Raw genomic sequence first — 27,759 nt, forward strand, 5'->3', positions numbered from 1 at the left:
GGAGGGTCTGTTTCATCCATCTCACTCTGTTCTTTCCTTTACTTGGTTTACTCTCAATGTTTTCTTTCTCCCCCACTTTTCTCTTTCCAGCTTTTAAAATCCACACGTTAACTGTTTTGCTCTTTCTCTCAGCTGTTTCGCTCTTTCTCTCAACTGTTTCGCTCTTTCTCTCAACTGTTTCGCTCTTTCTCTCAGCTGTTTCGCTGTTTCTCTCAGCTGTTTCGCTCTTTCTCTCAGCTGTTTCACTCTTTCTCTCAGCTGTTTCGCTCTTTCTCTCCGCTGTTTCGCTCTTTCTCTCCGCTGTTTCGCTCTTTCTCTCCGCTGTTTCGCTCTTTCTCTCCGCTGTTTCGCTCTTTCTCTCCGCTGTTTCGCTCTTTCTCTCAGCTGTTTATTTCTATTCCTCCCCTTTTTTTTTTATTTCCCTCTTCCTATTGCTACCTCCTCTGCCAAACTCGGAAAAAGTTGGTTATTTCTTTCCTTTTTTCGTTCCCCTCTATTTCAGACGTTCATTCTTTCACTATTTTTAGGTCGAGCATTCAAGACCTCTTGTATATACTTTAGTATATACTTCTATACTTCTTTGTGGGCTCTCTGCATTTTCACTGGTTTGTTTCAGTGTCCTTAAAACATCCTTGCTTGCTAGTGGTCAATCTTTGCTCTTTGTCCCACCATTTCCACAGTGGTACACTCCCCTGGAGCATGCCCCCAGTACTTGTACCCTTCCACTAGTGCCAATGTAACATGTGCTTTAGGCCTACTTTTTTCAAAGGCTAATAGCATTTGACCAGAGCACTGGATGTTTTCAGTGGCTCCAGTCTGTTTCCGTTAACAGGGCTCTAAATCATGTTCTTCTCTGGTTACATGAGCTGTGCAAAGACCGAGTCCAAATGTTGGAGGCTTTTTTATGAGGGTGTCTGTTTCCACCCCCTGCTGCCACGGTGCAAAGCCAATCATGACCACGACTATGTTTATATTGATTTTCTTACGCGCTGCCGAGGCGTAGAGAAAATCGCTACTGCACAATATTTCATGTATATTCCCCCAATTTAAAATGGCCGCTGCATGTCATGTGCGATGACGTCATTGACCTCATGACGAGGTCGTCTCTTTTCCTTCGCCGTTGCTTGTTTATCTTTTGTGTTCGGCGTGTGAATTGCAGATCCTCGCAGATTTTTACAACATCCCCTCCCCTGCTTAATGCTTGCTGGAGAGGTTTGTTGGTGGAGGGTTGGGTGACTTTAGTGTTCTTGTATGAATATTTATGTGTTAAATTTGTTTGGGAATGCGCCCGGAATCACACAAGCGCAAATGCAAGAGGATAGATAATGGTGTTGCGTGGACCCTTCCCTTTCCTTGAATATTAATTTGAATATTTATAATATGAGCATGCATGGAATAATAAAATGGCTTGGCAGTGCTTTCATGCCGGGGCAAAAGTTTGGCAGCTCGCTTCTTCCTTGCAGTGAAGGCGGAAGAAAAGGAAATGTTTCTCCCGCAGCTCATTGCGACTGCAGAAGGCGTCCATACTGCTGCATACCACTGCATGAAACCCTGTAGATACAAGAAAAATAAAGGCAGCCGCAATCTTATTTTCCGAGACCTTCAAGTCAGCCAGGAAATGGCTATTATTCTATCGACACTGTCGACATTCAGTTATTTTCTTCACTAAATACGAGAATGTACATGAATATCTATTGAGTGCCAGGTACTGGAGTGTACAGGAAACAAATCTGACTGGCTGTAGCTTTACTTTGCTCCAGCTACACATCTCAATCTCGGCAGGAGTGAGACTCAGTAGTGTATTAAATTTGTTAATAAATCTCCACATTGATGTCCGTGGCAGATGCATGAACTTTCTCTATTACAACAGTGAAAGTGGTAACATTTTAACTACTGAAGTGCTTCAGCTTATATAAGCTGTTCGTGCACCTTTCAAACATCACACCCAAGGCTTTGTTTGGTCCTGTTTCGAGAAGCAAAACGTGATTTATGAAAACAAAGAAAATAGTATTCCTCAGCTGTTTTTATTGATTCGATCCTATTGGTGTTGTACATAACTGGTTGCAGAGCATGATGGGAAAAGTACCAGTGCATAATAATACACTGCTTGCAGTCACATCCATGCATGGCATGAATTGTGTGCTTTTAAATTAAATACAATCTGCTTGTAACTGCGTTTCAGAAGGTCATTTGTTGAAGGTGTCTACGAGAGGTATTCATGCGCAGCAGTTATGTGGCAAGAAAAGTCCAGTTGTTAATTTACAATACCAATAGCTCTAACTCAAGCAAATGCGAGACCTATTACATTGCAAATGCTTGTTTCTCTTCCCTTCATTCTTTCTTTGTCTTTTTTATTTGCTGTTTCCTTTGACTCAATATGCGTCCTCTAATTTTTGTAAAAAAATTTTTTAGATTGTTCTTCCTTCCTTTTTCTGGTGTTTTTCTTATCTCTGTCTGTCAATTCAAGTTTTACAATAAATCCCTCTTTTTCCCATCTGTATGTGGAAGCCACAGGTTACTTGTTGGGGCCCGAAGTGTCAAAGTGGTTTTCCCATTTTGTGTCTTTGGGAAATGTGTCAGTACATATATGCCCTGGTTCTTTCGCTGCTTGTTTCTCTTACCATCTCTCTTTTTTCCTCTAATGCTCATTTTTCTCTTTCTTTTCACACTTCTTTCATTAGTTTTTCATCTTTATCTTTCATTCGCTACCTTCCTTCCCTTTTTTTTCTCACACGTTTGCTCTGTTTCTTCTTTTAGTTGTGCTTTCATTGTCTCGTTCTTTCTTTCCCTTTTTTATTTCTTTGTGACCCCTTCTCTTTCTTCCTTTTGTCTGTTGTATTCCTTTCACTTCTCTTTTTCTGCCCCATCCACTTTCTCTCCTAAGGCCTTTTTGTCAATGGAGCAACAGGTGCCTGTGGCACCGGGGCCCAGAGACCTATGGACCTCACTCAGCTCTAATTACTGCTGTATTTTCGTACCAAAATTGTAGTCAACCATTTTCCTTTCTTACTCCAGGGCCCATGGCACTGATACTGCGCCACTTGTCTTCACCATCTTTACTCCTGACTCCCTCTTTCCTTTCATCCTCCAATCCATCCCAAATTATATTTTTGTTATGGTGTTTTGAGCATTACATTCTAATGCTAAAAGTTTATTTCTGATAACGGTTTATATGATAGTTGTATATGTTTTAAGATAGAGGAAGAAGGTAAATGGAAGCGCTTAATGCCTCTGGAATAATGTGGCAGGAAAATACTAAATGTATAAGGCAGGGTTGGCCAATTTATGCAGAAAGAAAAGTCCAGTTATGAATTTACAATGCCAATAGCTCTAACTCAAGAAAATGCAGGACCTAATGTATTGTAAATGCTTGTTTCGTTCTGTGTTGGTACCTTCAGCATAATGCAAATATTAGGCTTGATTGCATACCAGTTGCTGCATGGACACAGCATCTGCAGTGCTACTCAGCTAGTACTAAGTCGGTTCTTTGAATTTTAAATTAGTACTGAGAAGGAATAGTTTAACAGAGCTTTTTTGTAGCCGTACATAAACTGTCTGCTGTTGACTGCATTTGTTTGTGCAACAGCAGCTATATCACTACAGGTGCCTGATTCCCTTCAGTACTTAATTTGTGATGATGATTCTCAGGGTGCACCACTGGAACTTATTTCAGGGGACCATGTCACTTTCGTACAATTCTGTATTGTCACTGTTTTGATGTGCAGAATAGGGGTGAATGAAGAATTCCGTTCCGCCGGCAGAGTTTTTCCTCCCCCGGTTGGAACTGAAAAATACTCTGAAGTGATGCACAGGTTTTTCTCTTGCTTGCGCTTGCCAATGTTAAGTTGGTGAGTGCGAGCGAGACAATCGCTAAGTCTGCAAGTGTGAGTGAGATTTTTTAATGTGGGCAGTCTCGGTAGGCTACGAACGCTCACAGTGAGAAAGATGCTGCCGCGTTGAGGAAGCTACCGCCGCGTTGAGGAAGCTACCACTCGAGTAGAAAATCTACTCGAGCAGCAGAAAGAAGTTAGCGCCCTCTGGCAGTCCGCATGATACCGTTTGTGCTGATTTTACTACGTGGGAGAAACTCCCTCGCTGAAAATCAGTGCGAACAGCAAGACTTATCAAAACTCTGCTGCTTGCAGAACTCTGCGTAGCACGGCAGAGCTTTTTCTGCACTTTGTGGAGTTCCACGAAACAGAACTCTGCGAACTCCGCCATGCCTGGTACAGAGCAGCAGGAGATGGCAGATCATTAGTCCCTCTTTTATTTTCTCAAAGCTAATGAGAACAGAAGAAGGACCACAAATACATTCTTTTTACCGTTTAGTGTACACGTATCCTGCAAACAATAGTGGAAATAAATGAAGGGTTGTTTTGCACTGTCAGTGGACAGCGTGCATTGTAGGTCATTAGCTGACAGCTGTCAGCAGTGGTGGGGCTTCCAGCCCAGGTTGGGGCTGCAGATGCTGATCGCAAATTGAGGAAAGTAGGATCCACCTGCCCAATTTTGGAGACGGCACTTTTTTTGTAGTGTTTGAGCACAGATTCTCTTGCTAAACAAAGCGTGAAGTCATGCTACATAATATCAAGTGGGCATGGTCTTACCGTGGACATATTTTTATCTATTTTAACAGATATTTTGTTATGGTAGAATTAAAATAGAATGCGTTGGTTTATTATGCATTACAATAGTTATAATTCAGTTATAACTCAGCAGTGATGCAATAACATGTGAAATATCTGACTAGGTTGTTAAGTACCTGCAACAGGTGAAGGGTGCATTGTCGTAGCATGAAATAGCTTGCCTGTGCAGTATTACTAATGTCAGGGTAATTTCATCGGGCCGTGTCATCAGATTTGTGTTAGCATGGATGTCCAAATTAGTAATTTTGTTTGACGTGTTGTAGACGTTACTTGATTGTCAAGACGCCTGTCTAACCCGTGAATGTAGAAGGACGACAAGCCTAAGAATCGACACTTTTTCTGGCCCAATAGTTATGCATAGCAGAGCGAAGGGCCCCTGCTGCGTAACATCACTCTTGCAGGACTGAATAATAAGTCTTGGTTTGATCCTGGAACAGAAATGTAAATCCTTTGTTTACTCCGAGGAATAAACACAAGCAAATACTTTATAAAAAATGTCCGTTGCCTGTGATTAATTGCATGACTTGGTTTTCCTGTCTCCAGACTCTTCCGGCTGCCCTGCGAGCCCTAAAAGGAAAAGCAGCGCGGCAGTGCCTGACGCAAGAGCTGAGGCTGCACGTGCAGCAGAACCGAGCGATTCTAGACCACCGCCAGTTTGACTACATCGTGCGGATGATGAACTGCACTTTACAGGTACTGCCCTCGCACCCCTACTCCCATCAGCTTCTTAAAGGGGCGCACCCTAGGCTGCTCGGCTTACTTTCTGTGCATCCAGTTTGTGACGTTTCCATCATTTGCACATCCTGAAATCTATATGCTGCCAGAGACCACATTGCTTTTGCCAAACACATGTATACAGTATTTGCATTGAAATTGATGGAAATATTAAATCTCCATTCCTTCCTGCTTGTGTTGGCAGCCTGTTTCCTTCCGACACTTATTATTATAAAGCTGTATACTATTTCACAAACTACTTTACCAGACAAAGTGGTCATCCAGTGTTCTCTTTAATTTAAATTATTAGTAATCATTTATTGACCTCTCTATATTAATATATCCATGGGCTGGCCATAGGCAAAACCATTCCTTGCTGTAGCCGCTTTTTATCCCTGTGTAGTAATAAGTGTTGGAGTATTATAAGCACTATTCAGCACACGTGGATAGAAAAGGATGCTTCTTTAATCAGGGAGATAGGTTACATGGAGAAATTGAACGTCACACTATCAGGGGTATGTACCCTACTCATCCTCGCATTGCAACTGGCATAAGTTCCATTCCATGCAAAGTGACACACAAAACATTTGAACGGACAACACTTTTATTCTAACTGCATTAATAAATTGCTTTATACCCCTAACAAGGCATTGGCAGACTTTTAGTGCTAGTCTATGCTTGTTTGGAAAAGTGTTAAATTGAACTACGGGACGGTTAAGTGGAAAGAATTTGTATGTCTATCAGAATTGAGCAGATTGATGTCATGCAGGCTTCAGCCCACCTAAATGGGTGGTGGAGAGAAAATGAGCAGGGGATGAATACTTGTACTTTGTTAATTCATAGTTGTGTCTGGTTGAAACGTTCTAAGCAGGGTCTGTGTGGGAAGTGTTTTGGTGTCATGTGTGTTGAGTTGCGGAGTGCAGTCCTTTCTGTGTATCTATAACTGTATAGGGCTGTTAATGTGTGAAGTGGAAGAAATTAGTGTGAGACAGCTACGCATGTGAACTTCCCTACTATCTGAGATGGTCTGACCTTCTAGTTCTTATTTTCATTTGCACTATAGAAGAACAAGCCACAGAAATGCACTGCCTTATAAGCACCCACACTACATACAATTAGGAGTCTACCAAGAATAAAAAGAGGTCAACCCACAGGCATGCAGTGCATGCAGGCAGCAACGACAGATGATCTGAAGAGTCCACCCAGGAGTGACAGAAAAGCACCTCACAATTGTGCATCGAAATCAGGCTGTCCTGGCAGGTGATCTGTATAGTCCACCCAGGATGAGCAACAATTGCAAAAGTTGACTGGTTGATTGAAGTACAAAGATCTACCTTTGGGTATACACACTTTTGTCAAGATGTCGGCAATTATATTTCACTCAAACAAGGTAATGTATAGAGGTGTAACAAGCATATGTAGTGGTAGTTTAGAAGATCTTCTGCATTGAGAGGTTTTTTAGTAAACATAACATCCTGATTCCCTGTCCATTTTTGTGGTTGGTTCTGATAATCTTTGGATAATTCAGAACTTAGAAAGTGCCTGTGTTCTAATTGTGTTTGGATCATTCCATGATGTTTGATATTGTAGATCGTATGACAACAATCAACCAGCTAGCCTCGATAGGCATATCACGGCTGATCTCTAATGGTGTCCTTCTCCTCTGGGAAATTGAAAACAAGGATTTGCTCGTCTGTACCTAGTGTTCCAAGTATTGTCCGATCACTTGTGGCGTTTGAAAGGGATCCTCCGTCTCTCCTGTCTTACTTAAAATCAGCCCCTTGCTCTTTTGATCATTTTGGTTTCACCTTTTCTGCTTAATGGTGATGACATTCAAATAATTCTGCACCCTGACAAGAATATCTCTGACTCACCTCAAACCTTGGAGATTGTTTAGTGCCATCTATCACTGAAACTGATGCAAGTTCTTTTATTTAAACACCGATAACATTAAGGTTCTGCTGGTGGAGTCTGATTAATTGTTGGAGCCCTTCGGGATTCAGCTGTGTAGCTGATGACCTTACGAGGCACATCTGCCCACATTTCGTAGAGTTTGTTAAAAATGTGATGAAAACTATTTGATATAGCTTTGTCTCCTCCAAATCAGCAGTTTTTTTTTTTTTTTACCACCTACATCTTTTGTGGAATATTCTTGCCTTTCTGACCTACATATTCTTCTCTCAAATACGTTCACCTCTATCAGATTAAGGTCTGGCAGTGTACTAGATCTGAGCATTCAATAACGTATCATTTGTAAACTCCAGGGAATACAAAACTCGGCTGAAAGATGGGGGTTTTCAGGAAGCTCCGCTCCTTACCCATTTCTCTGCACATTTCTATTGAAGATTGTTTTTTCGCTCAGTACTCTTTTATGTCTTGGTTTTGACAGTGCATATGTCGATCAGACTTTGGCTTACAGTATACATAGCGTGGGTTTTTGACCAACCTCTTTCAGCCATTGGCATGAGACATTGTAAATCATGTCTTGGCTCATCTCTTACCTATTACTGTTGGCTATTTGGGTGTATCTATCCACCCATCTTCATTTGAGAGCTTGCACTGTACTCCATGAGTGACTGCTTTAAAACTACAGCCCTCTATATCCACTCCTGCTGGCTCCTTCCTATGTGTCTTAATCTAACATGCTATTGCTGCTTGTGTTTGCACTTTACACCAGGTCTATCAATTTTGGCAGCGTTTGTTTCAAAAGAGGACAACTTTTTTGGGTGTTAAATTGACTCTCAATTTGTCCCTTCACTCTACATCAAAATTGCTCTCAACAAGTTCCTAATATAAGATACTCTTGATCTGGTGGTCATGCTTTCTCCGTGTTAACATCAAAAGATTTAAACTCCACTCACCACAAGTTTAAGAAAGCCCCTAAACTCCATCTGCTCTGAAGAATTCTGCTTTAGACTTTCTATGTGACCTGAAGTTTTCATGCCATGAACTCACAGGCACATATGCTTTATAAACTGTACAAACCCACATGTAAATACATAGTGTCTCCTCTTGCAGGGAAAATTTTATGTTAGACCCTCCTCAGGCAGAAACATCCCAGATGTCTTATTAGCAAGGAGAGAGTAAGAGGTTGCTTTGTACACCAGGCACACGCACCTTTGCGACCGTATGCCTGCTAGACATATCTTAAACAATAACTGGTTGGGGCATTCAGAATTACTGTAATCCTCTTTGTCTTTTCTTGAATTTACCTGTTAGGACCTGATTACATATGATGTGTGAGCCTTGCATTGCAATAGCTGTTTCTGGCAATACCAATACCTTTGGGTATTTTAACTTCCGGTACGTGGGACTACTGGGCCATTATAAGTTCTTCATTAATAATCGGGGGATAAGTGGGGTAATCAGTATTTCCACACTGATTTCTACGAATTTCCCCTAAATAGGGCCTTTTTCTAACACGGACACTTTGTCTACTCTTTGGATGAAACAAAATTAGATACAGGATTCAGTTGGTATCTCCCATAACGGGCTGATTTGAAAATGACTTTGCCTTTGGGATGAGGCCCTCCTACAGGGGCACACAGCAGTGTCCATCCATCACCACTGTACTACGACTTTCTGTTTTTAGGTTTTGGCCAGACAGTGCATGCGCTGGCTCCTCAAGACATTTTGTTTACACAAAGTGGGCTCACAGTCCGCCTATAGCTTCATCATTAGTTTGCTTTAGCTTTGCTCTCATTTCCGTTGTTCTGGTTTGTAAAGGCATGTCTGCAGCATGAACACTCCTTATGTTTGGCCCTCCCCTGGAGCATGGACCTAATACTGGTGTCCATCCACAGCTCCCATTTTGGAGCTACTTTTTTCTTTCTGTTCATGTGCCCCATGTGAGTGCTTGTGTATCCACTCTGTCACCCATTAGCCAATGCCACTGGTGCAGATCCAATTTTCCAGACTAAGCCTTACACCCTGTCCCCATCGCAGATCGAGGACCAGTTCCTCTCCTCTCCTTTCCTAGCACACCAGCTTTACAGACTACACCCTCCTTCCCAAACATCCCATCCTCACAACACCTGGTCATTACAACTGCTTTACCATGAAGCCCGGGTCTGCTCCAATTGGGTACCTGCTTTGTTGCCCATTTTCACTGCAGCATGTCAGTGCATTAACCATGGAGCTGTCACCCACTTCAGACACCACCTCTTCGTCAAACTCCATAGTCATTGCTTTCTGCCATTCCAATCCGCTGTGCTCTGGAAATGTAGTCGTGCAGCAGAGCCCAGATTAGAATATCTGCAAACCCTGCACAGTATCCAGCTGAAACTACATTTTCCAGAAGCTTGCCAGGAGCAGACTCGCGACTGCAGCAGAGCATTTACGGGTAGGACGCACAAGCAGGCCGCTCTTTGAAAAATAATCACCTCTGCTCTTTTGTTAGTGTCTTGCCATCACGGATCCGCCCACCACCCAAACGGACTGGTCTCTTCTCCACTTGGGGGGCAGATCCTTTAATTGTGAAATAAGAAAAGCAGTTACACTGCGTCTCCCAGTGTGCTCTCCAGTAGGCGATTCCCTTTACTTTGCTATTATTAAACCTGTACATTGTCACCTCACCAGCAGTTTTCCTCTCTATAGGAGGAGGATACTTTTTGACAAAAGCAAAGAAACAGAAATGATGGATGGAATGAGGAACCAATAAAAAAGACACCCCCAGTCACAGATATGGGTTTAATCCATCAATTATTTTGCTTACCATGCCACCCCAGTTTGGACCCAGCTATATGCAAATCAGTCTTGACCCTGTTCCCCATGGGGACAGTCCAGCCCGAACTGCCAGGCCAGGTTCTACCTGGACCAGAAACAGGCATCCTCGGACCGGTTTCAAGGTATCACCCTTCATCAGCCAGGCTAGCTTCGTCACCCTGGCTGAGGAGCGCTGATACCCAGAAACTTGTCCCAGGATGCTTGTTTCCCTTCCAGGGAGGACCTGGCCCTGCAGTTCGGGCTGGACTGTTCCCATGGGGAACAGGATCAAGACTTATTCGCATGTGGCTGGGTCCAAACTGGAATGGCATGGGTAGCAAAAAAACTATGGATTTAGGCCCAGTTCTCTGTACTGGGGGTGAATGTTTGACATTGTTCAGCATTCCGTCCATCACTTGTCTTGTTTGCAGGTTACTTTTTGACGTCATAGAATACCCTTTGTCATGTTCTATCTGCTCTCCATTAGCACTGCATTCTAACAAGAGTAGTGGCAGGGTCACAAAGCAAGTAGCAACAAAATGTGCGACTATCTCCCCTTCTTTAGCACCTATCTAGGATGAAAGGTGCATTATAAGCAGTCTTGTATCAGTTATGAACAGTGAGATGCTGTGTGGTGGACAGTTGCCTAATTTCATTGACTTGGCTTTACCATGATGAGCGGGGATGTGAAAATAACGAGCATTGGCAAACCCAGTAGATATTAGATACGCAAGAGCTATTGGCTTTATCAATGTCTTTTATACATGCTGTATAGCAGCATGGCTGCTGTTCAACATGGCTGAGAGTCTGGTAAAAAGCACTATGACGCTGCTATACAACATTGCTGAAAGACATTGACATCGACATATCCGAAAGGTGACTCATAGTACATTATAAAACTAAAAAAAAAAAAATGAACAGGAAAAGTTAGATCTCTCTACTAGAAGCAGCCAGAGCTCATCCAAGAGTGGAATGACAAAGTTCTCTATTTAAGAACACCTTTTACATTTAGGAGTGGATTGGCCAGGAATAGCATCCTCCCTTCTCAGCCCTGACACCCAGTCCACAAACACTATCCTGCGGAGCATACACAGGCTGAGCAGAGGAATGAAGCAGGTTTCAGCACCCTAATATTGCTGCTATCCTTTTTCTTTCAATAATTGTCTTGTTCCTTATTTTCCAAAGTGTTTTCCATAGTGGTTTTCACCTTAAGGCTCGAAATACAAACCAAACTTAATGGCTTTGTCAATACTTGTTAAATGTACGTCCCTATTGAGCCAGTAGCCATCTTTAAGCGAGTTCTACATTTCCAAACCAAGTGTCACAGGGATAAAGAAAACACACTTTAATTTGGGTTTACCCAGACTTATCAACTCGTGTTTTTACATTTCTACTCTGGGGATTTGCGAGTTAGAGGTGATCCTTCGGAGTTATTTATACCTAACGCACCAACGGGTCTTAATGGAAACAATATGAATACATTCCCAGCAGCTACGGCCCCCCAGCCCAATCCAGCACATGAATAAAATATGTGGAACGCGTCTTGTGGCCTTCGGTTGAACAATGCGGTCTCCGCTGCTGCATGTGTTAGCAAATACTTGAAAAAAAGGTCGCAGATATACAAGCCAGCGGGCCCTCAAACTGACATTGAAGACAAAGCGAGTTTACAAGTTCTCAGAGGGTGCATTTTGCGGCCTGTAGTTAATCTTCATTGATAACATTTCCGTGGAATGTGGCCGTAAACAACTGACTTAGACGAGCTCAAGTAAAATTTGTGGTTTACAGTGACATCTTCTCTGCTAAGCATCTTTATCTCGCCAAACACATCCCTGCCAAAAAATGCTTGTAGAATTATTTTAATTTCATGCTAATGCAATATTTGATTTGATAGGCAACCGAGTAGGTGATGTAGTCGTCAGTAGCAAGTATTTAGTTAATGAAGATTAGGAAGTATACTTTATGTTAAATCCCCCGTTTTTCGTTTCAAACCGAATCCTGGGCCCTCATGGAGGAAAACTATATGATCCAATTGAGTAGAATTTCTGTCTGCCTGAGATGTAATGTCCGGGCAGAGAGAGATTATTGAAACTAATCCCTCTTCACCTGCACTTGTGGAAGAAAGGTTGAAGCAGACTGTTTCCCCTCTGAGAATCCACGAGGATACTCAGATGGGATCATTGTGTTGGTAACATGTTGCTGTAGATGCTCATGCATACTCCTGCCATTTAGTATTGGGCTCGGACATTTGGAAATAGTTTTTTTCTTTTTTTTTTGGTCAAATCTTTCGAATCATGAATCATCCTCCTGGTGTTGGCTTTACGCATGTGCACCAACTTCATGTTACATTATGCTTTTTCTTCTGTTTGGAACTCAAGGATTGAGGCGACCCGCAACGCTTTCTCCAGCCTTTCACAGTCTTCTTTTCAACACCAATTGCAGATTAAGATGATAATTAATTGCTGTTTTGTCACTGAGATCTCCACGCCGCAGACTACTACTAGAACAGAACATGCTGTTGGGCCTGGGTCCCAATTCGGGGTCTCTTGCCTGGCAAGTGTCAATTCGACACCTTCTTGTCAAAGAATGCCCGAATAGTGATGGAACTCACGTCATTGCAACATTGTTTTCACTGCTGCACGAAATGTCTCTGATCTGGTTATCACCAAGTGTGTAATTTGTGCTTGTCCCAGGAACACAACAACATGACATGTGAGACCTGCCTGAGTTCAGCTCGAAGGAGACAGCATCTACTGTCGAGAAAGGTACTGAGCTCATTGCAAAATGTACAGCTGCTCTGTGGCCCCAGACATCTTCGGGGAAGAAACCCAGAGGTCGATGTTGTGGAAGCCAGACCCTTGAGCATTCTCCCACATCAGCCATCCCCGGAGGCCTTCTTCTCTTCCCGCTTTGACGCTGAGAAGAAAGAGCAACACTGTGTCCCCAAAGCTACCAGACCACACACACTGATGACAACACAAGTCATGTGTGTGCTAGAAAAATACGCTAAACCTGTCAAGGCACCTTGAGGAGAGGAATAGCACTAGCCCCAAGGGAGTCAAGCCATCAGCCCCTCCAAGCCCAGCCAACCCTTCGAGGCACCACATGGCTCAGGCATCCTTCATCCCCTAGGGAAACACACAAAGCCAATAACACCCATGGGCTCTCAGCCATCAACCAAGACAAAGATCTTGGCCACCCTGGTGCCGAAGCCCAAACGGGCGCTAAAGACAGAAATAGCCTCAAGACACTGCCGGCCCCAAGAGCTCACTTGGAGGCAAGACAGTCAGACCCTACAACAGTGTCAGCACAGAAGCGCCAAGGGCAGAAGGATAGCTTGGCGCTAAAACAGTTGACTCCAGAAGATTCCAAGGACATCCTGACCTCCCCGGTATACAAGCTGAGGGAGCTGAAAACTGGTGGATCTGAAAGTCTGGAAGATTCAGGAAATCCAGTTTGGCAACAATTGCAGGCAGAGTTGTATGCCAGCCGAAAGAGACACTACATCCACCCACAAACTGGCAAAATCACAGCTAGGTTACCAGCAAAACCGGCTGAGACTTTGCCATGTAAAAGAATGCTGACTTTTGCGGAGGCGCTCGATTTAGCGCCAGAATCTGTCTGAAAAACAAGCAGCGCAAGGTCATAGGGACCAGCCCCATTCACTTTATTACTTCTACTCCTCCTCTACCTTCTCATCCTATCACCCCTCCTCTTCCACCTCAACCTCCTTCTCCACTTCTTTACACATCAGCCAGGTTTTACACTATGTGGGTTCATCTCTGTCTTCGGCAGTTTCACACAGTCCCTACCACCCAGATCACCCAAATGTCCCATCTGGGTATTCAGGCGAAAGGAAGGATGTATGGAAAGATAACAGCATATATCCCCCTTAGGTAACCAGATCTCTATGTATTGTACCAAAAGGTTGACCTTTATGTACGCGAAGAGGATGACTTCTTAGTGGATACCCTTTCCAAAATGGAACGTACAGGCCAGTTCTTACTCATGCTAAAGGGTATGTTAAAACAAGGTACGGGCCCTTTAAAGAACCAGTTAAAGCCCGGATAGTAACCCCAAGGGTAGAAAGGAGATATAATGCCTCACCCAGGGACTCTCCATACATCATGGGACATGTGGAACCAGACTCGCCAGTTGTCCACTCTGCACGTAAACATGCAAACTCTCAAGGGAAGGGGATGCTCCCCCACTCGATAAGTAGAGTAAATAAAATTAGAGCAGCAGAAAAACGGGCGGTGGCAGGTGCCTTCAACCATTGGTGCATTACCAACTTGGTAGGTCTGCTGGCTAGATATGATAGGGCCCATTTGGGACCAAATGCAGGAATTGCTACAGCATCTTCTGCCTGAATGTTGCCAGGGGGAGGAACTGGTCATGGTGGACAAGACAGTTTTTAGTGCAACTGTTTGTTGCACCCTAGGTGCAGTGGATACTGCAGCCCATGCAAACAACGCTAGTACCCTCATCTAACACCATACATGACTGTGCATTTCGGGGTTTAAACCTGAAGAGCAGCAGCATCTGCTCAAGCTGCCCTTTGATGGATGCAGCTGTGTGGGCTACTGGTTGACCAGCGATTGGAAAAGGAAAAAAAAGTACACTGAAACTGCAAAGGCCCTGCAAACCCCTGCCCCCAGGGGCTCCTTTTGGGATGCAAGAGTAGCATGGGTCCTTCAAAGCTACCTCCCCCCAGGCACAGGCTCCTAATAGAGCGTCAGCAACAAGCCTACCACCCCTACACACCCTTAGGATACATTAGGGGCAGGTATAGAGGAAATAACATGTTGAGGTAAGGGAGGGTCCAACAGCACGGATGCCTCCACCACCAGCAAGCACTGACTCTTTAGAACTCCCTCATCCCATCACACAACATCTGTCGAAGAGAGACTCCAGGAGGTCTTGCTACTCTGGCAACAGATCACCTCAGACAAATAGAACTTAGTTGTGGCGCAACACATTTACTTCCTAGAACTTCTCACATACCCTCCCAACATATCACCCTATGTTTCACACCTCGGCAAAGAATATCTTCTCCTTCTACAGGAAGAGGTGCAAGCCCTCCTCCAAAAAGGGGCCATCAAGTCCGTTGCCTTGCAACACCAGGGAAAAGGGGTCTACTCCCTCTATTTCCTCATTCCTAAGAATGACGGCTCTCTCAGCCCAGCCCTCGACCTCAGGCCCTGCAACCGATACATCCTTTCAGAACATTTCCGTATAATAACCCTTCAGAATGTCATCTCTCTGCTGTAGCCAAGCAACTTCACGACAGCATTGAATCTAAAAGATGCATATTTCCATATCCACATCTATCAAGCCCACCACCACTACCTGCACTTTGTGGTAAGTGGCTGTCAATAGCAGTTCAAAGTTCTGCCTTTCATGTCACTACCACTCCAAGGGTCTTAACCAAGTACGTAGCAGTGGTCAGCTCACAGTTAGGATGGGGAGGCATCCACATCACCACTTACCTAGAAGATTGGCTGATCACGTGTTCAAACAAGCTTCAGTGCCTGGCACATGCCCAGACTACTATCTTTCCAGATTTAGCCCTTCCTAGGGGCAAACTTAAACTCAGTTATAGGCAAAGCCTACCCAAGTCAACAAAGGGTTGCAGCTTTTCAACAAGTTGTTCTTTTTTTCAGCCAGATCATATTCTCCCAGCCAAAACAGTAATGCATCTTCTGTGCTTGATGTCCTCCTGATTCGCCACAGTGCCCCGTGCCAGACTACACATACCTCCATTTCAATGTGTCTTGCAACACCGGTTCGCAAGTGGAGGATCATAAGAAGGATCTAGTGTTTGTGAAGGCCAGTGTTCATTTCTCTCTACAGTGGTGGCATAGCAACAGCCTGTTGCAAGGCTGGCCTGTTCAAGGCCCTATACCTCAGGTGGCCATTAACACGGACACATTATAAGTCAGATGGGGGAACACTTCAATCACACAACAGTTCAAGTGTTGTGCACACCACACCAGCAGGAGCATAACATCAAGTACATTGTGCCGTTAGCAGTCCATCTCGCCCTCTGAGCCTATATCCCACTGAGTCAAGGGAAGGTAGTTTTAATCCGAACAGACAACATGACTGCCACATACTACCTACAGAAGCAAGGTGAAACTTACTCCTCCTTTCCTTATAATTTCAGACAATTTACCTTTGGGCCCTCATTCAAAGTGTCCACCTGATGGCAGAGTATCTACCAGTTGTAGGACCTAGCAGACCTTCGGTATCTGTGCCTCCAGCAATATTGTATACTCATCCTAAAAGAAGCCCAAAGGCTGAATACACAGGCCTGTTATGCGGCCAAATGGAAACAATTTGTAGATTACTGTATATCGAAAAACCTGGACTCTCTAAAACCTGTGGTCCAAGACATTGTTTTCTGCTTCCTTCATATGCATCATTCTGGACTAGCACATGCCTTCATTTGACTTCACTTAGCAGCCATACCGACATATAAGCAGAGCCCCCTTTCCGTATACCAATCATTAAGTCTTTTAAGGAAGGTCTTGAACGAGTCATCCTATAGAGGGTGCCCTCAGCCCCTAAATGAAATCTCAGTGATTGCTAGACTACTGGTGACTATTTTTAAGCCCCTAAATCCCTGCTCTCGCCAGTATCTCGACCTACACGTAATATTTCGAGACGCTATAAGTTCACTCAGGGGCATTATTGAACTGCAAGCACTCACGTTCACGCTAAAGCAAACTTAAATTCAATTTGCAGCAACAGAGTAATTATAAGAACTAACCCTAAGTACTTGCTTAAAATGATTTCTCCTTTACACCTTAACCAAACTATAGAACGTCCAGTCTTTTGCCCTCATCCAGAAACAGCAGCAGAGAGAGCCCTTTGCACATTATGTCACTTGGTTTCTTATGTGTTACATTGACAGAACTAAACCTTTTAGCAGGGCAGATCTGCTGTTCATAGCCTTTATGAGTCCCCAGAAACGCCAGCCGATTCCAGAAACAGAAATTGCTAGCTGGAATGTCAAGTGCATCTAAACTTGTTAACAACAATCAAAACAAATTCTCCCTATACCCCTCAGGGCGCTCTCTGCATACGAGAAGTCTTCTAGACAGATTCCTTTAGCTGACTTAGGCAAAGCAGCTACCTGGTCAATCACACGCACATTTACTAAACACTACTGTGTGGACAACTGTGTGGATGTTCTTGTTAGGCAGCAAGTTCAAGGTTGCCAGACAGTTCTAAGAACCCTTTTTCAGACATCTGCCTGCCTCCCACACGCTAACCACTGCTTACTCGGACGGACTGCTTTGCATATCGGCAGCAACACATGCTATTAACAGAAAAATGTTACTTATCCTATACTCACCTGTTCATAGCGTGTAATGCTGTAGATTCACATGCACCCTTCCTCCTCCTCTGAACATGTGTCTTTGGATGCAGATCTGTTCTTTCTATACAAAAAAACCTTAATAATGCATATGTGCAACTCACTCTACCACTCCATACTACTCTCACCTCCTGGGCAAAAAACAATCTAACATGGTGCTGGTTCCCATACCTCAGTGCCACCACGAGGAAGAGTTACTATTCACCTTGTGACTCAAAACACTTCTTCCAAAAAAAAACAACTTGCAAACATCCAAACCCAACAAAAGATTGTAGGAAAAAGGGGGGAGCATGTGAATTTACAGCACTACATCCTACGAACTGATGCTCACAGTGTAAGTAACATTTTCCTTTCCCCTGATGAGAGGTGTCCTCTTTGTCCCTGTGCCCATGATTGTAGCAGGGGATACCTTGAGCCACACCAAATTCAGTTGGGTCTTTGGGGTGACGTGCTGGGGGTCTCCAAATGTACCATCCAGGATACTATCAGCAAAATATATTTTTTATCATAGGCGATGGGGATGAGACTTGATCTGCCTTTTGGTGACCTCATGCTAATTCGTTATAATCTGTCAGCAACGGTGTTCCCAAAAACTGTTGATTTCCACCAGCAGTGATCCTCATCTGAACCTGCAGCCCTTTTTGTAATGGCTTGTTACCAAAAGAAGCCAACTTTCTTTTCTTTAATGAGGCCTGCTGTCGTAACATGCTCCAGTCTTGCTGTTGGTCCAAACCCATATGACTAGCACACTTTATTAAGCAAGAGATAGTGTTTAAAACGTACTGAGGACTCTCAAAAGTTATGTATTAGTTTTATCTAAGATGGGCCTACATGGTGTGGTACACAGACCAGTAATCCACAAAGCATTAAATATTTGAAACTACATAATCCACTAATGGTAATATGTACTTTTTGATAGTTGCTAAAATGGATTTATTTGTTTAAAGTATTAAGCTGTAAAGCCATGCTCACATTTGTTTATCGATGTATGACTGATACCTTTGGTAATTTTTTTATGAATCTGTAGTCTAAAGACAGTTAAATATTTGGGAAAATAATGTTATCAGGAAGAATCAGTGAAAGTCATGTGGATCGACAAGCCACCACATCCGTAATCTGATGATTGGCTAGTCTGTGTTCCTTTCTTAGTTTATTGTCTTTCAAGCTTCGAGAGTGCCCAGGACAGAGAACAAGCTACATTCATACTGTACTTCTGGAAGGGACTCTCGTCTTATCGTAAATTGTTGACCAGCTGAGTAGGTAGTGATCTTTTTATTAGACATGATCTTTGCCATCGTGGGTGCAGGTATCCATAATGGATGACTGGTAGTTTTGAAGTGTTGTAAGTATTGTTGCTTCTTTTGTCTTCATACTTTCACATTCTAATCAGTGTATCTGTGACATATGCACCACATTCTTTTCTAAGTGCAACCAGAGTGCTGCAACTAAGAACAAGGGTTGTGCTGAGGAACATAGGACTTGGTTAATTAACTCACCCACTTAGATGCCAACTCCCCAAACCCCCAATAGTCGTTCTGTTTTTCAAACCTACATACCTACAAGCTCTATGAAATTTCTGTAAAACAACACATAACACTATACAAAAACTCCTCAGTAAAGAAATTCATTCCAGGCTCATCTGAGCTCTGTCTCTGTAGACCTTAGTCTTGATTCCATGTTACTGAGGGATTCCTTTTGACAGTCCATGTGACATTAATTTTGTAGAATTCGACTGGGACTGTAACCTTTCTGTACTCTGGCTGGGTTTAATGGAAGATAACAAAATATAAGTATGAAGTGTCTGCCGCTGAACACCATTTTACACCCTTTTCTTTTTTTAATTTTTTTAATGAAATGTATTTATTCTGTGTTTTCAATGAGCAATACAACAGCATTGCATAACAGAATAAACAAAACCTACAGCATGGCGAGAGCACACAAAATACCGAGGGGGGGGGGAGAGAGCCATATGCAAAATGTGGGTGGGTGTGGGGGGGAAGCATCAGGATATCCGCATATCAGGCTCTGGTATCGCCCCTAGCTGTCACCTCATCGCCACACAGGCAGGGGAAGGGATCAAACAGGGCCATACATACCAGCCCCATCCCCTTCAATTCTCTATATATCGTAAAACTGTGTCCCTCTCACCACCAGGGTCCCCAATTAGCCACTAAACTGAGCTCCGATGGTCCAAATTCATCTCCACTCTGCTCCCCGCCCTCCCCCCTCTTTGTCGGGCATCCTCCCAGAGAGCGACGTTTACTCAGAGTTCCGGGTCATCAGTCACATGAGCTCCCAGTTGTCAGACACCATCATCCCAATTCACACCTTTGCTCGCTGTGCCTCATACAACAGGCAGACCCATGACAGGAAGCTTGGCCCCCATTCGGCGCATCACCTCCCATAAGTACTCCCAATACAAAGTATCGAACGCCTTTTCGATGTCCAAGACCACCAGTGCAGCTCGCAACTCAGAGCCTCTATTTTCCTGCATCACGTGGGAAAGTCTCCGCAAATTCATATGTGTCTCCCTACCAGGCGCAAATCTGCATTGGTCTTCATGCACCAAGTTCATAATCACTCGACTCAATCGCAGCACTAGTACTTTAGCAAGCATTTTACATCAACATTTAACATCGACAACTGTCGGTAGGAACTGGGGTCAGTCGGATCCGTCCCCTGTTTTGGTGTCATAACTGTCAATGCCTCTCTCATATGTACAAGCAATGCCCCCCTCCTATGCGACTCGCCCAGCGTCCCTAATAATCTAGGGAGAAGTATATTTGAAAGAATTCAACAGAAAGACCCCCAGGGCGCTTTACCGCTTGGCATATCCCGCAGCGCCTCCCCTTCTGCAACTCCTCCATTTGTATGTCTCCCTCTAGTTCCCCTGCCTGCGCCTGGTCAGACTAGGAATCTGGAGGCCTGCCAAGAACCTATCTCTCAAGGTGCCATGCACATGCGGTGGCGAGACTTATACACTCCTCAAGTGGTCGTGTAACAGAGGGTTAACCCATTGCTGTCCCACTATCATTTCTCCAGCTGGCCCCTGAAGGATAAAATCACCGGTGGTGGCCTCTCACGCTTTAGTAACTACGCTAACATGCGCCCCGACCGGTCACCCTCCTGATGAAAACCGCTGTCTGTAATCCCTGCGCACCAGATTGTCCAATCTGTTCCACGCTACCTCTGTCCGTCTATGCACCTCCAGAAGCCCCGATACATTCACAGCACCATCTCCTACTCGACACTGCAGTAACTCCAGGGCCTTTTTGCTGTGTGAGCTCCTCTTCCACCTTCCTCCGCATACCATACAGTTTTGCTATGCTCACGCCCCACCCCCCTCACAACCACCTTTAAGGTCTTCCATTCCACTCTGCGGGTCTGGGCCATGTTCCAGTTCTCGCTGATGTAGCCCTGTAGCGCAACCAGCACATCTACCCTGTAGTCGGGGTCTCTAAGCGTCTCAAGGTGCAGATGCCATAAGGAGATCGCCGGTCTAGGGGTGGGGGTCTCACACTCCAGCACCAATGGGGCGTGATCTGATAGAAATCGCACCTGATACGCTGCCCTCTGCACAGTCACTGAGCATCATTAGTTAGCAGAATACGGTCCAGTCTACTAAATGCTTTATGAGCCGGTGTATAACATGAGTGCTTTGGACTTCGGGTGAAGTTTCCTCCAGATGTCCACCAAGTGAAGCCTCGTCATGATTTCCTGGAGTCTAGTAGTCATGCAGGGTTTAGTGCCCTGTCTCGGCGGACATCTATCCAATGTGCCATCTAGCACACAATTAAAATCACGGGCCCACAGAATAGGCATCCCAACATAGGGTAGCAATTCCTGTTCCAGGGCCCTGAAAAACTCATCATCTGTATTCGGGGCATATATATTTAATATACAACATTCACGCCCATCAATGTTCGCATGCAGGAGGACATATCTGCCCGCCACATCTGCCCCTGGCCCCTCAGCAGGACTGGTACCCAGGAGCCACCCATATCGAACCCCCCCCTAGCATAAGATGAATACATGGAGAAGTAGAGCTGGCCCCTCCACTTTCTCTGTAGTTTTTGCGCCTCTGGGTCCATCAAATGTGTCTCCTGTAGGAGAGCAATGTGTACACCATCTCGTCTGCGGTATGAGTGGGCGGTATGAGTGGGCTCGGTGCCGTTTTACAAATGAATTCAGACTCCGCACATTCCATGTAAGAATATGTACTAAGTCACTCATTGGAATCTATTTCAGTTCACAATCATAGCAGTCTCCCCCACGTGTTCCCCCGCCCTGCCTTCCCATCCCACCTGCCCGTGCGTACCCCCACTCTCACCTTGCACAACATATCATCTTTCATAGTGTTACTGCAACTGATCCACCACTGCTGTGACAAGAAACTCCAATGCAACAATGAACAATCTCCTTTAACCCCCATTCCTCCCCTGGTAAACACCTCTAAACAACTTGTGTCTCCCCACTCCATGTGTGTATGCTGCACTTCCCTGCCACCTGCACCACGGCAGCAAGCTACGCAAGAGAAACTCCCACCATACCGCAAGGAAGCTCAAGGTGTCCTAGGATAGTGTGCATCAAGTCTATCCCCACCAATACTCAATTCGCACTCACACTCCTCACAGATGACAGCCAATAGGCCAAAAAAGAGTCAGAAGAAGACGCAAAAGAAAAACAAGCAAAAAAGAACCCAGTAAGCTAGTCTAGGGGTATTCCTCTTTGTTGTGCTACCCCCCTCTCATTATTGCCACCCTGTGCCCTGATCCACTCCAAACGAGAGAGGAGCCAGGAGAAAAAAGGAGCGGGGCGAATACCGCAATTTTACTCCACATACAGGAGGGGGTGGAGAGGGTGGAGGGACCAGCCCAACACCACATCAACTGATCAGCATATTCACTTTGTTTTTTCATCTTCATCTCCACGTTTCCTGTTTTTAACCTTCACACATTGTCTGTTATGCACAACAGTCTTTCAGGCGCACTCCTGTGTCCCAAATGACTCCACATGTACGCATCCCCTTCAGGTGCAGCCCTCATCCAAGACTAAGGCTGAGCCCTCTTCTCCCTGCAGAGACCCTGTGCGCGACGAGGCTGCAGAGGTGACTGTCTCCACCAGCATCCTGGCCTCCTCCCTCTCCTGCCGCCGCTGCTCCAAACTCAAGGAACCGTCTGGGCGCAATATCATACTGGCCTCAGCACTGCTGCAGCGTCGCATTCTACATTTCCTTCGTGTGGTGGCCATAGAGTCACCGGTCCTCACTTCATCCGCTCGGCTCCTTCCGGCGGAAGGGGGCATGAAGTCCCCCCATCCCCTTCGAGTTGCCGCTAGTCCCATGCTGCCTCAGGCATTTAGAAAAAATGTGAGCGGCCAGCATACAGCACTTTTAGCTTAGAGGGAAATAGCAGCATGTACATGTAGCCCAGTGACTTCAGTTTTTGCTTAACGCCACTGAATGATTGTTGTTGGAGCTGAACATATCTCGTATAGTCAGGAAAGAATTGTATAGTATGATTCTCAAAGGTTGGGTCTCCATGTTTACGCACTTCCTGCAAGATAGTGTCACAATCTTTATAATTGAGTATCTTAGCAATAATCCTCCTTGGCAGGGCCCCCGGGGCGGCCGAGAGGCTAAGGCTCTATGCAGCCGCTCAACTACAAACACAGTTGATAGGGGGGCCTCAGGCAACGGCATCCGAATCCAGTCTTCTAAAAACACTTCTGGGGCGGACCCTTCGTGCCCTACGAAGCCCACTACCCGCAGGTTGCATCTTCCGGACCGTCCTTCCGCATCCTCCACTCTCATCTCCAACTTTTGCGTCTTGGCCTCTAAGGTAGCCATAGTAACCTTCAAGTCATCTAGCTCTGTTCGTATGGTGCTCACCTGTTTCTCCGTGGCCACAGACCTCTCGGCCACAGCACACAGATCTGTCCTCAACAAGTTGTCTATTGCAATCGCTGCAATCTGTGTCTGTACTGCTTGCCCAGATGCCTCTCTGGCCGCTAGGATTTGGCCCACAGAAGGCTCACTCACTTCTCCTGGCAGACCACCAATAGTGCACTGTGACTCTTCTCCTGCCTGCTGCGCCATGAATTGGTCCATCTTAGTTTGCTGCGCACCCTTTGTCCCCCTTTCCTTGCCCATCGTGTCCGCGGTGGCACGTCCGGGAGCAGCTCTATGAATAAGTTGTCAACCGATAAGTATCCCATGGTTTAGGTGCACCTTTCAGGATCAAGCGGTACTATGCTCAGTAGTGTCACTCACTGAGCTGGCACCACCGTCATGGCCTGCTTCCAGTCGTGGCTAAAGTCCTCTGGGAACCAAGAGGGGCAGCAGGGGAGGCGGGACAACTAGGCCCCATCCGCAGCAGCTCTCCAGCCATTCCAGTCTGCACTCCTCCACTCACTGTCCAGGAGTGGCTCCCATTGAGGAGCGTCATCTTCCTTGCTGTAGGTGGCCCTCACTGCCTCACCCCCCCCCAGTTCCTTCGCAGCCAGCCAGGCACCACGCATCAGGTGGCCTCTCACGGGCAGCTCACTGCCGGAAACTCCGGCCCAGTGCCCCAGACTCTGTGTGCTGACTCACCCACGATCAACGGGGGGCTCACCTGCAGAGCCCTTCAGTGCTGGTGCCTCCACTTACAGTCCGGGCCCAGCGTCTCCTCCGATCGCGCCAGCCATCTTGCGAGCCAGACCTCTGCCACTGCCACTCTCCCCTCCTGTCTTCTGTTTGAGCCGCAAGTGCTTCTCGGGGGGGGCACACCTAAGCCCCCTCTACCACCCCTCATGTTTTTGCTGTTGTGGGACCCAGGGACGGCAGGATCTTGCAGGATTATGAACTTGTGGGCCGGAGCACTAGCTCGGTGCTACCAGTCAGCCATCTTGCTGGCCACATATTCAAACCCTTTTCTGAAGGAGAAAGTGTTCCCAGGGATACTGAGCACTACAAGTGCAGAACCACTTTTAATTGCAACAGAGAGGTGGGGTGGTTTCTGATTAACACTGGTATTATGGCAGAATGTTCAGGTTTTGCTTTTGGTCTTGTAGCCCACATTATCCCATTCTATACTCATCTTCCAATAATTCCCAAATTCAACTGCAAATTTACATAGAGCTTGTTTACAACATTATCTCAATCTGTATCTGCTGTGCATGTGAGCCAGATTCACTGGGTTCCCTTCAGTCCTTCTTGAGCCATTAGACAGGAAGTGTATCTCAAAACATAAATCATCCTTCCAGTGTGAAGTAAATACGAACATATTACCTGGTCGTGATATTGTTCGTTCATCCTAAAGGTTTGGTTACTAAAGCCAAAATGTACATTGGAATTAACTTTTAGTGTGATAATTTTGAAGCGGTACGGTTTGCAAAGAACATTTTCACTAAATCACAGTATAGAAGAAATTGAATTTCTTTCTTCCATTATTCATTTGATATACAAATAAATATATATTTTAGAAAAATGTATTTATTTTTGTTATGAGGCAAGGTCTCAAACACACACCAACAGTGTAACACGGCTACAGCAGTGGAAACAGGTTCCCTCCCTTTCCCTCCCCGCCCTCTTATACAGCCTGTGTTATGACCATCAGATTGGTGCCGAGTCCCCTCCCGGATTCGGTTGCTCACTTTTTGGGGTTTGTCACCTATGTCCTTTGTCGTTCCTGTGCTCTGGCTACCTCTTGTTCCCCCTCCCAAACCCATAGCTGGCTATTCCCTCCTGGTTCTCTATAACCTGTTACCTTCCCGTTTCCCATCCAGCCTTAATACACCATTTTTTCTCTTACCCTACATAACTCTATTCCCAATTCCTTGTCATGCAGTTTGACTGTCCCATTTCTGGGCTTTTTGCCACTAAATACCCCAGGTTGATCAGCCGTTTGTTATAGGATGATGCTGCTGCAGCATCATTCCATGCAACCAGTAGTATGAAGGTTGTAGTGGTTTCTATAGTCAGACCTGTGGCCTCCTCCAACCTGTGGGTTACATTTGGTATGATAGTGTTTGGGTATAGTTTATTCTGTGTAGGATTTTCAGCTGGATTAGACAGAAGCTCACCATTATTCCCATCACCTTTGGAAGTTGTAGCGCCTCTTTCCAGTCCTCATCCCCTAGTTCCCCTGTATCTCTCTGCCATTGGGCCGTTAATCGTACCAGCTCCTCCTGTGTGTTCCTTATCAGTGTGGCTTATGTGAGGGAAATAGCTTGTTTAGTCATGTGTCCATCTAACTGTCTCCTTTCAGGTGGGCGTTCCTCCACTGTTCTCCACCTCCCCCCCTCCTACCCTCCCCACCCGGGATCCTTGTTTGAAGTGGGTGACCCAGTTGTATATATTTAAATACTTGTATCACAGCCACGTCATAACCTGCCCAGAGGTGTGCAAATGGTACCATGCCGTTTGCGTCCCCGACATCCAGTGTTGCTAGCTCAATATTATCCCATTGTTTAAAGCCTTTTAATTCCGACACCTGGCTGAGTTTTGTACCCACCCAAAGAGGAGTTTTGATTGTCAGTCTTTTATTCCAACCCATTTCTCAGTTTAGCTTTTTCCAGGTGTTTACGAACGTTACAGTCACCAGTGGGGTACCTTTTGCTAATTTCCCTCTATAAAAAGTATGGAGGTGTCCCCCATTTCTTAGCTTCTCCCGGTTCATCCTGTAGATGGGGTCATCCATTGGAGCATATGCCCATTTATTGATCATTCCAACCTGGGCCATCTAATAATATTTACATGTGCCTGGAGGTGCTATGCCCTCTTCAAACATCGATCTTTTAAGCTGAGGTCAGAGCTATATGTGTGCCATTCTGCCAACGCAAGGATCGTGTTGGCCTATTAACCCTCTGAAGAGAAGAGGTCGGGTTGGCATAGGGGTTATTCTGCAGTGTGTAAGTAGATCCAGTCAGTGCAATTATCTTGAACATCACCACCCTCCCCATAATAGAGTGGTAAGGTACCCCAGTGCTGTATCTCCTTATTTAGCCCAGCCAATAATGGGGCCAGGTTATTGTTGTAATTTGTGCGGTCATTTCTAAAGATCCATAACCCCGGTTCTTTGAAATTTTGTTTTTCCACTTTTAGTGGTAAAGGGAGGAGTATCCTTAGGTTTCCATGTGATTTTTACCAATTTATACCAAGGCTGGAGTAGTCACTATATATTGTGAAAATCTCTTTAAGTGGTACCAGGGAGATCTCTGGTTCTGCTAAATAGAACAGGATATCATCAGTGTATAAGGATATCCTTTCCTCTCCGGGGTCTCCCCTGCACCAGCCTCACAGTTGCGCTTAAATCCTAATCCGTTCAGCCAGGGTGTCTATTGCCAAGGCAAATAGCATCAGCAACAGGGGGCATCTTGTACCCCTGTGGGTAGGGAACTCTTCTGATAGGATCCCAATTACTTCAGTTCTAGCGCTGGCATTTGTGTAAAGGGAGTTTGACCCATTTCAAGAATATGGGACAAAGTCCCATTTTCCCCATGATAGCAAGCATGAAGGGCTATTCTGATGAGTCAAATGACTTATGGGCATCCAGAGTCTCCACTGCTAGTGGCCTCTTAAGCCCCTCTGCCGTTGTTATATCGTTATAGAGATGTCAGAGCTGTAGCTTGGTTAATCGTTGCAGTATGAATCTGTGGTGGTTGGGATGGACCAGATCCGGATTCACCCCACAAAGTCTACTTGCTGATGATTTTGCCAGTATTTGTATCTGTATTTAGGAGCAAAATTGGCTGGTATGAGTCCTACCTGTCTTTGGGCTTGCCCTCCTTTGGGATAAGAACTTGTCACAGTGCGTAAGTCCCTTGGGATTCCCCCGTCCACCCCTGGTCGTCCTCCAAGAACATCTTGTGCAATGGGGTACCTGCCATTCGTTTGAAAAATTCTGTCAGTAGTCCATTTGAACCCAGAATGTTTCCAGAGTGAATTTGTGTAAGAGTGGGTCGGGGAATGTGGTCTGGCACCAGCCAAGATATCCGCAATTTAGCAGAGCTCCGTGGCAGTAGCTGACTAAACTCCAAAATCCTACACATTATCCTGCAGTCCGAGGCCAGCAACCGCCTGCTGTGTGTCCTGAAGCTACCGGCATCCCTAAGATGTAATTTGCACCATCCCTTTCAAAGCGGTAGTTGACTTACAGCGTTGAGCGTCCTGCCGGTGGTGCAAGAGGTGTGGCCCGTCAGAAGAGTTACGTTGTCTCCTGGCCCCCGTAACCCGTACTGACAATATCAGCTGCCGACGGTGAGGAGAGGTGCCATGGCTGCGAGAAGATAACATTTGTAACATTTGGCACATCAGCGAGGGACTGTTCCTCTCTG

General features: G+C 45.3%; 1 protein-coding gene across 4 annotated transcripts in view; it reads left to right on the forward strand.

The window, feature by feature from the left end:
• SBF2 (SET binding factor 2) overlaps positions 1-27,759 on the forward strand; it is a 1,701,375-nt gene that overhangs the window by 865,341 nt on the left and 808,275 nt on the right. For all 4 annotated transcript variants that reach the window (XM_069223624.1, XM_069223621.1, XM_069223622.1 and 1 more), the window contains exon 16: positions 5,190-5,339. In XM_069223624.1, coding sequence (XP_069079725.1) covers positions 5,190-5,339 — 150 coding nt within the window. The remainder of the gene's footprint in view (positions 1-5,189; positions 5,340-27,759) is intronic.

The sequence above is a fragment of the Pleurodeles waltl genome, chromosome 3_1 (genome assembly GCF_031143425.1).
Source record: "Pleurodeles waltl isolate 20211129_DDA chromosome 3_1, aPleWal1.hap1.20221129, whole genome shotgun sequence".
Classification (NCBI taxonomy): domain Eukaryota; kingdom Metazoa; phylum Chordata; class Amphibia; order Caudata; family Salamandridae; genus Pleurodeles; species Pleurodeles waltl.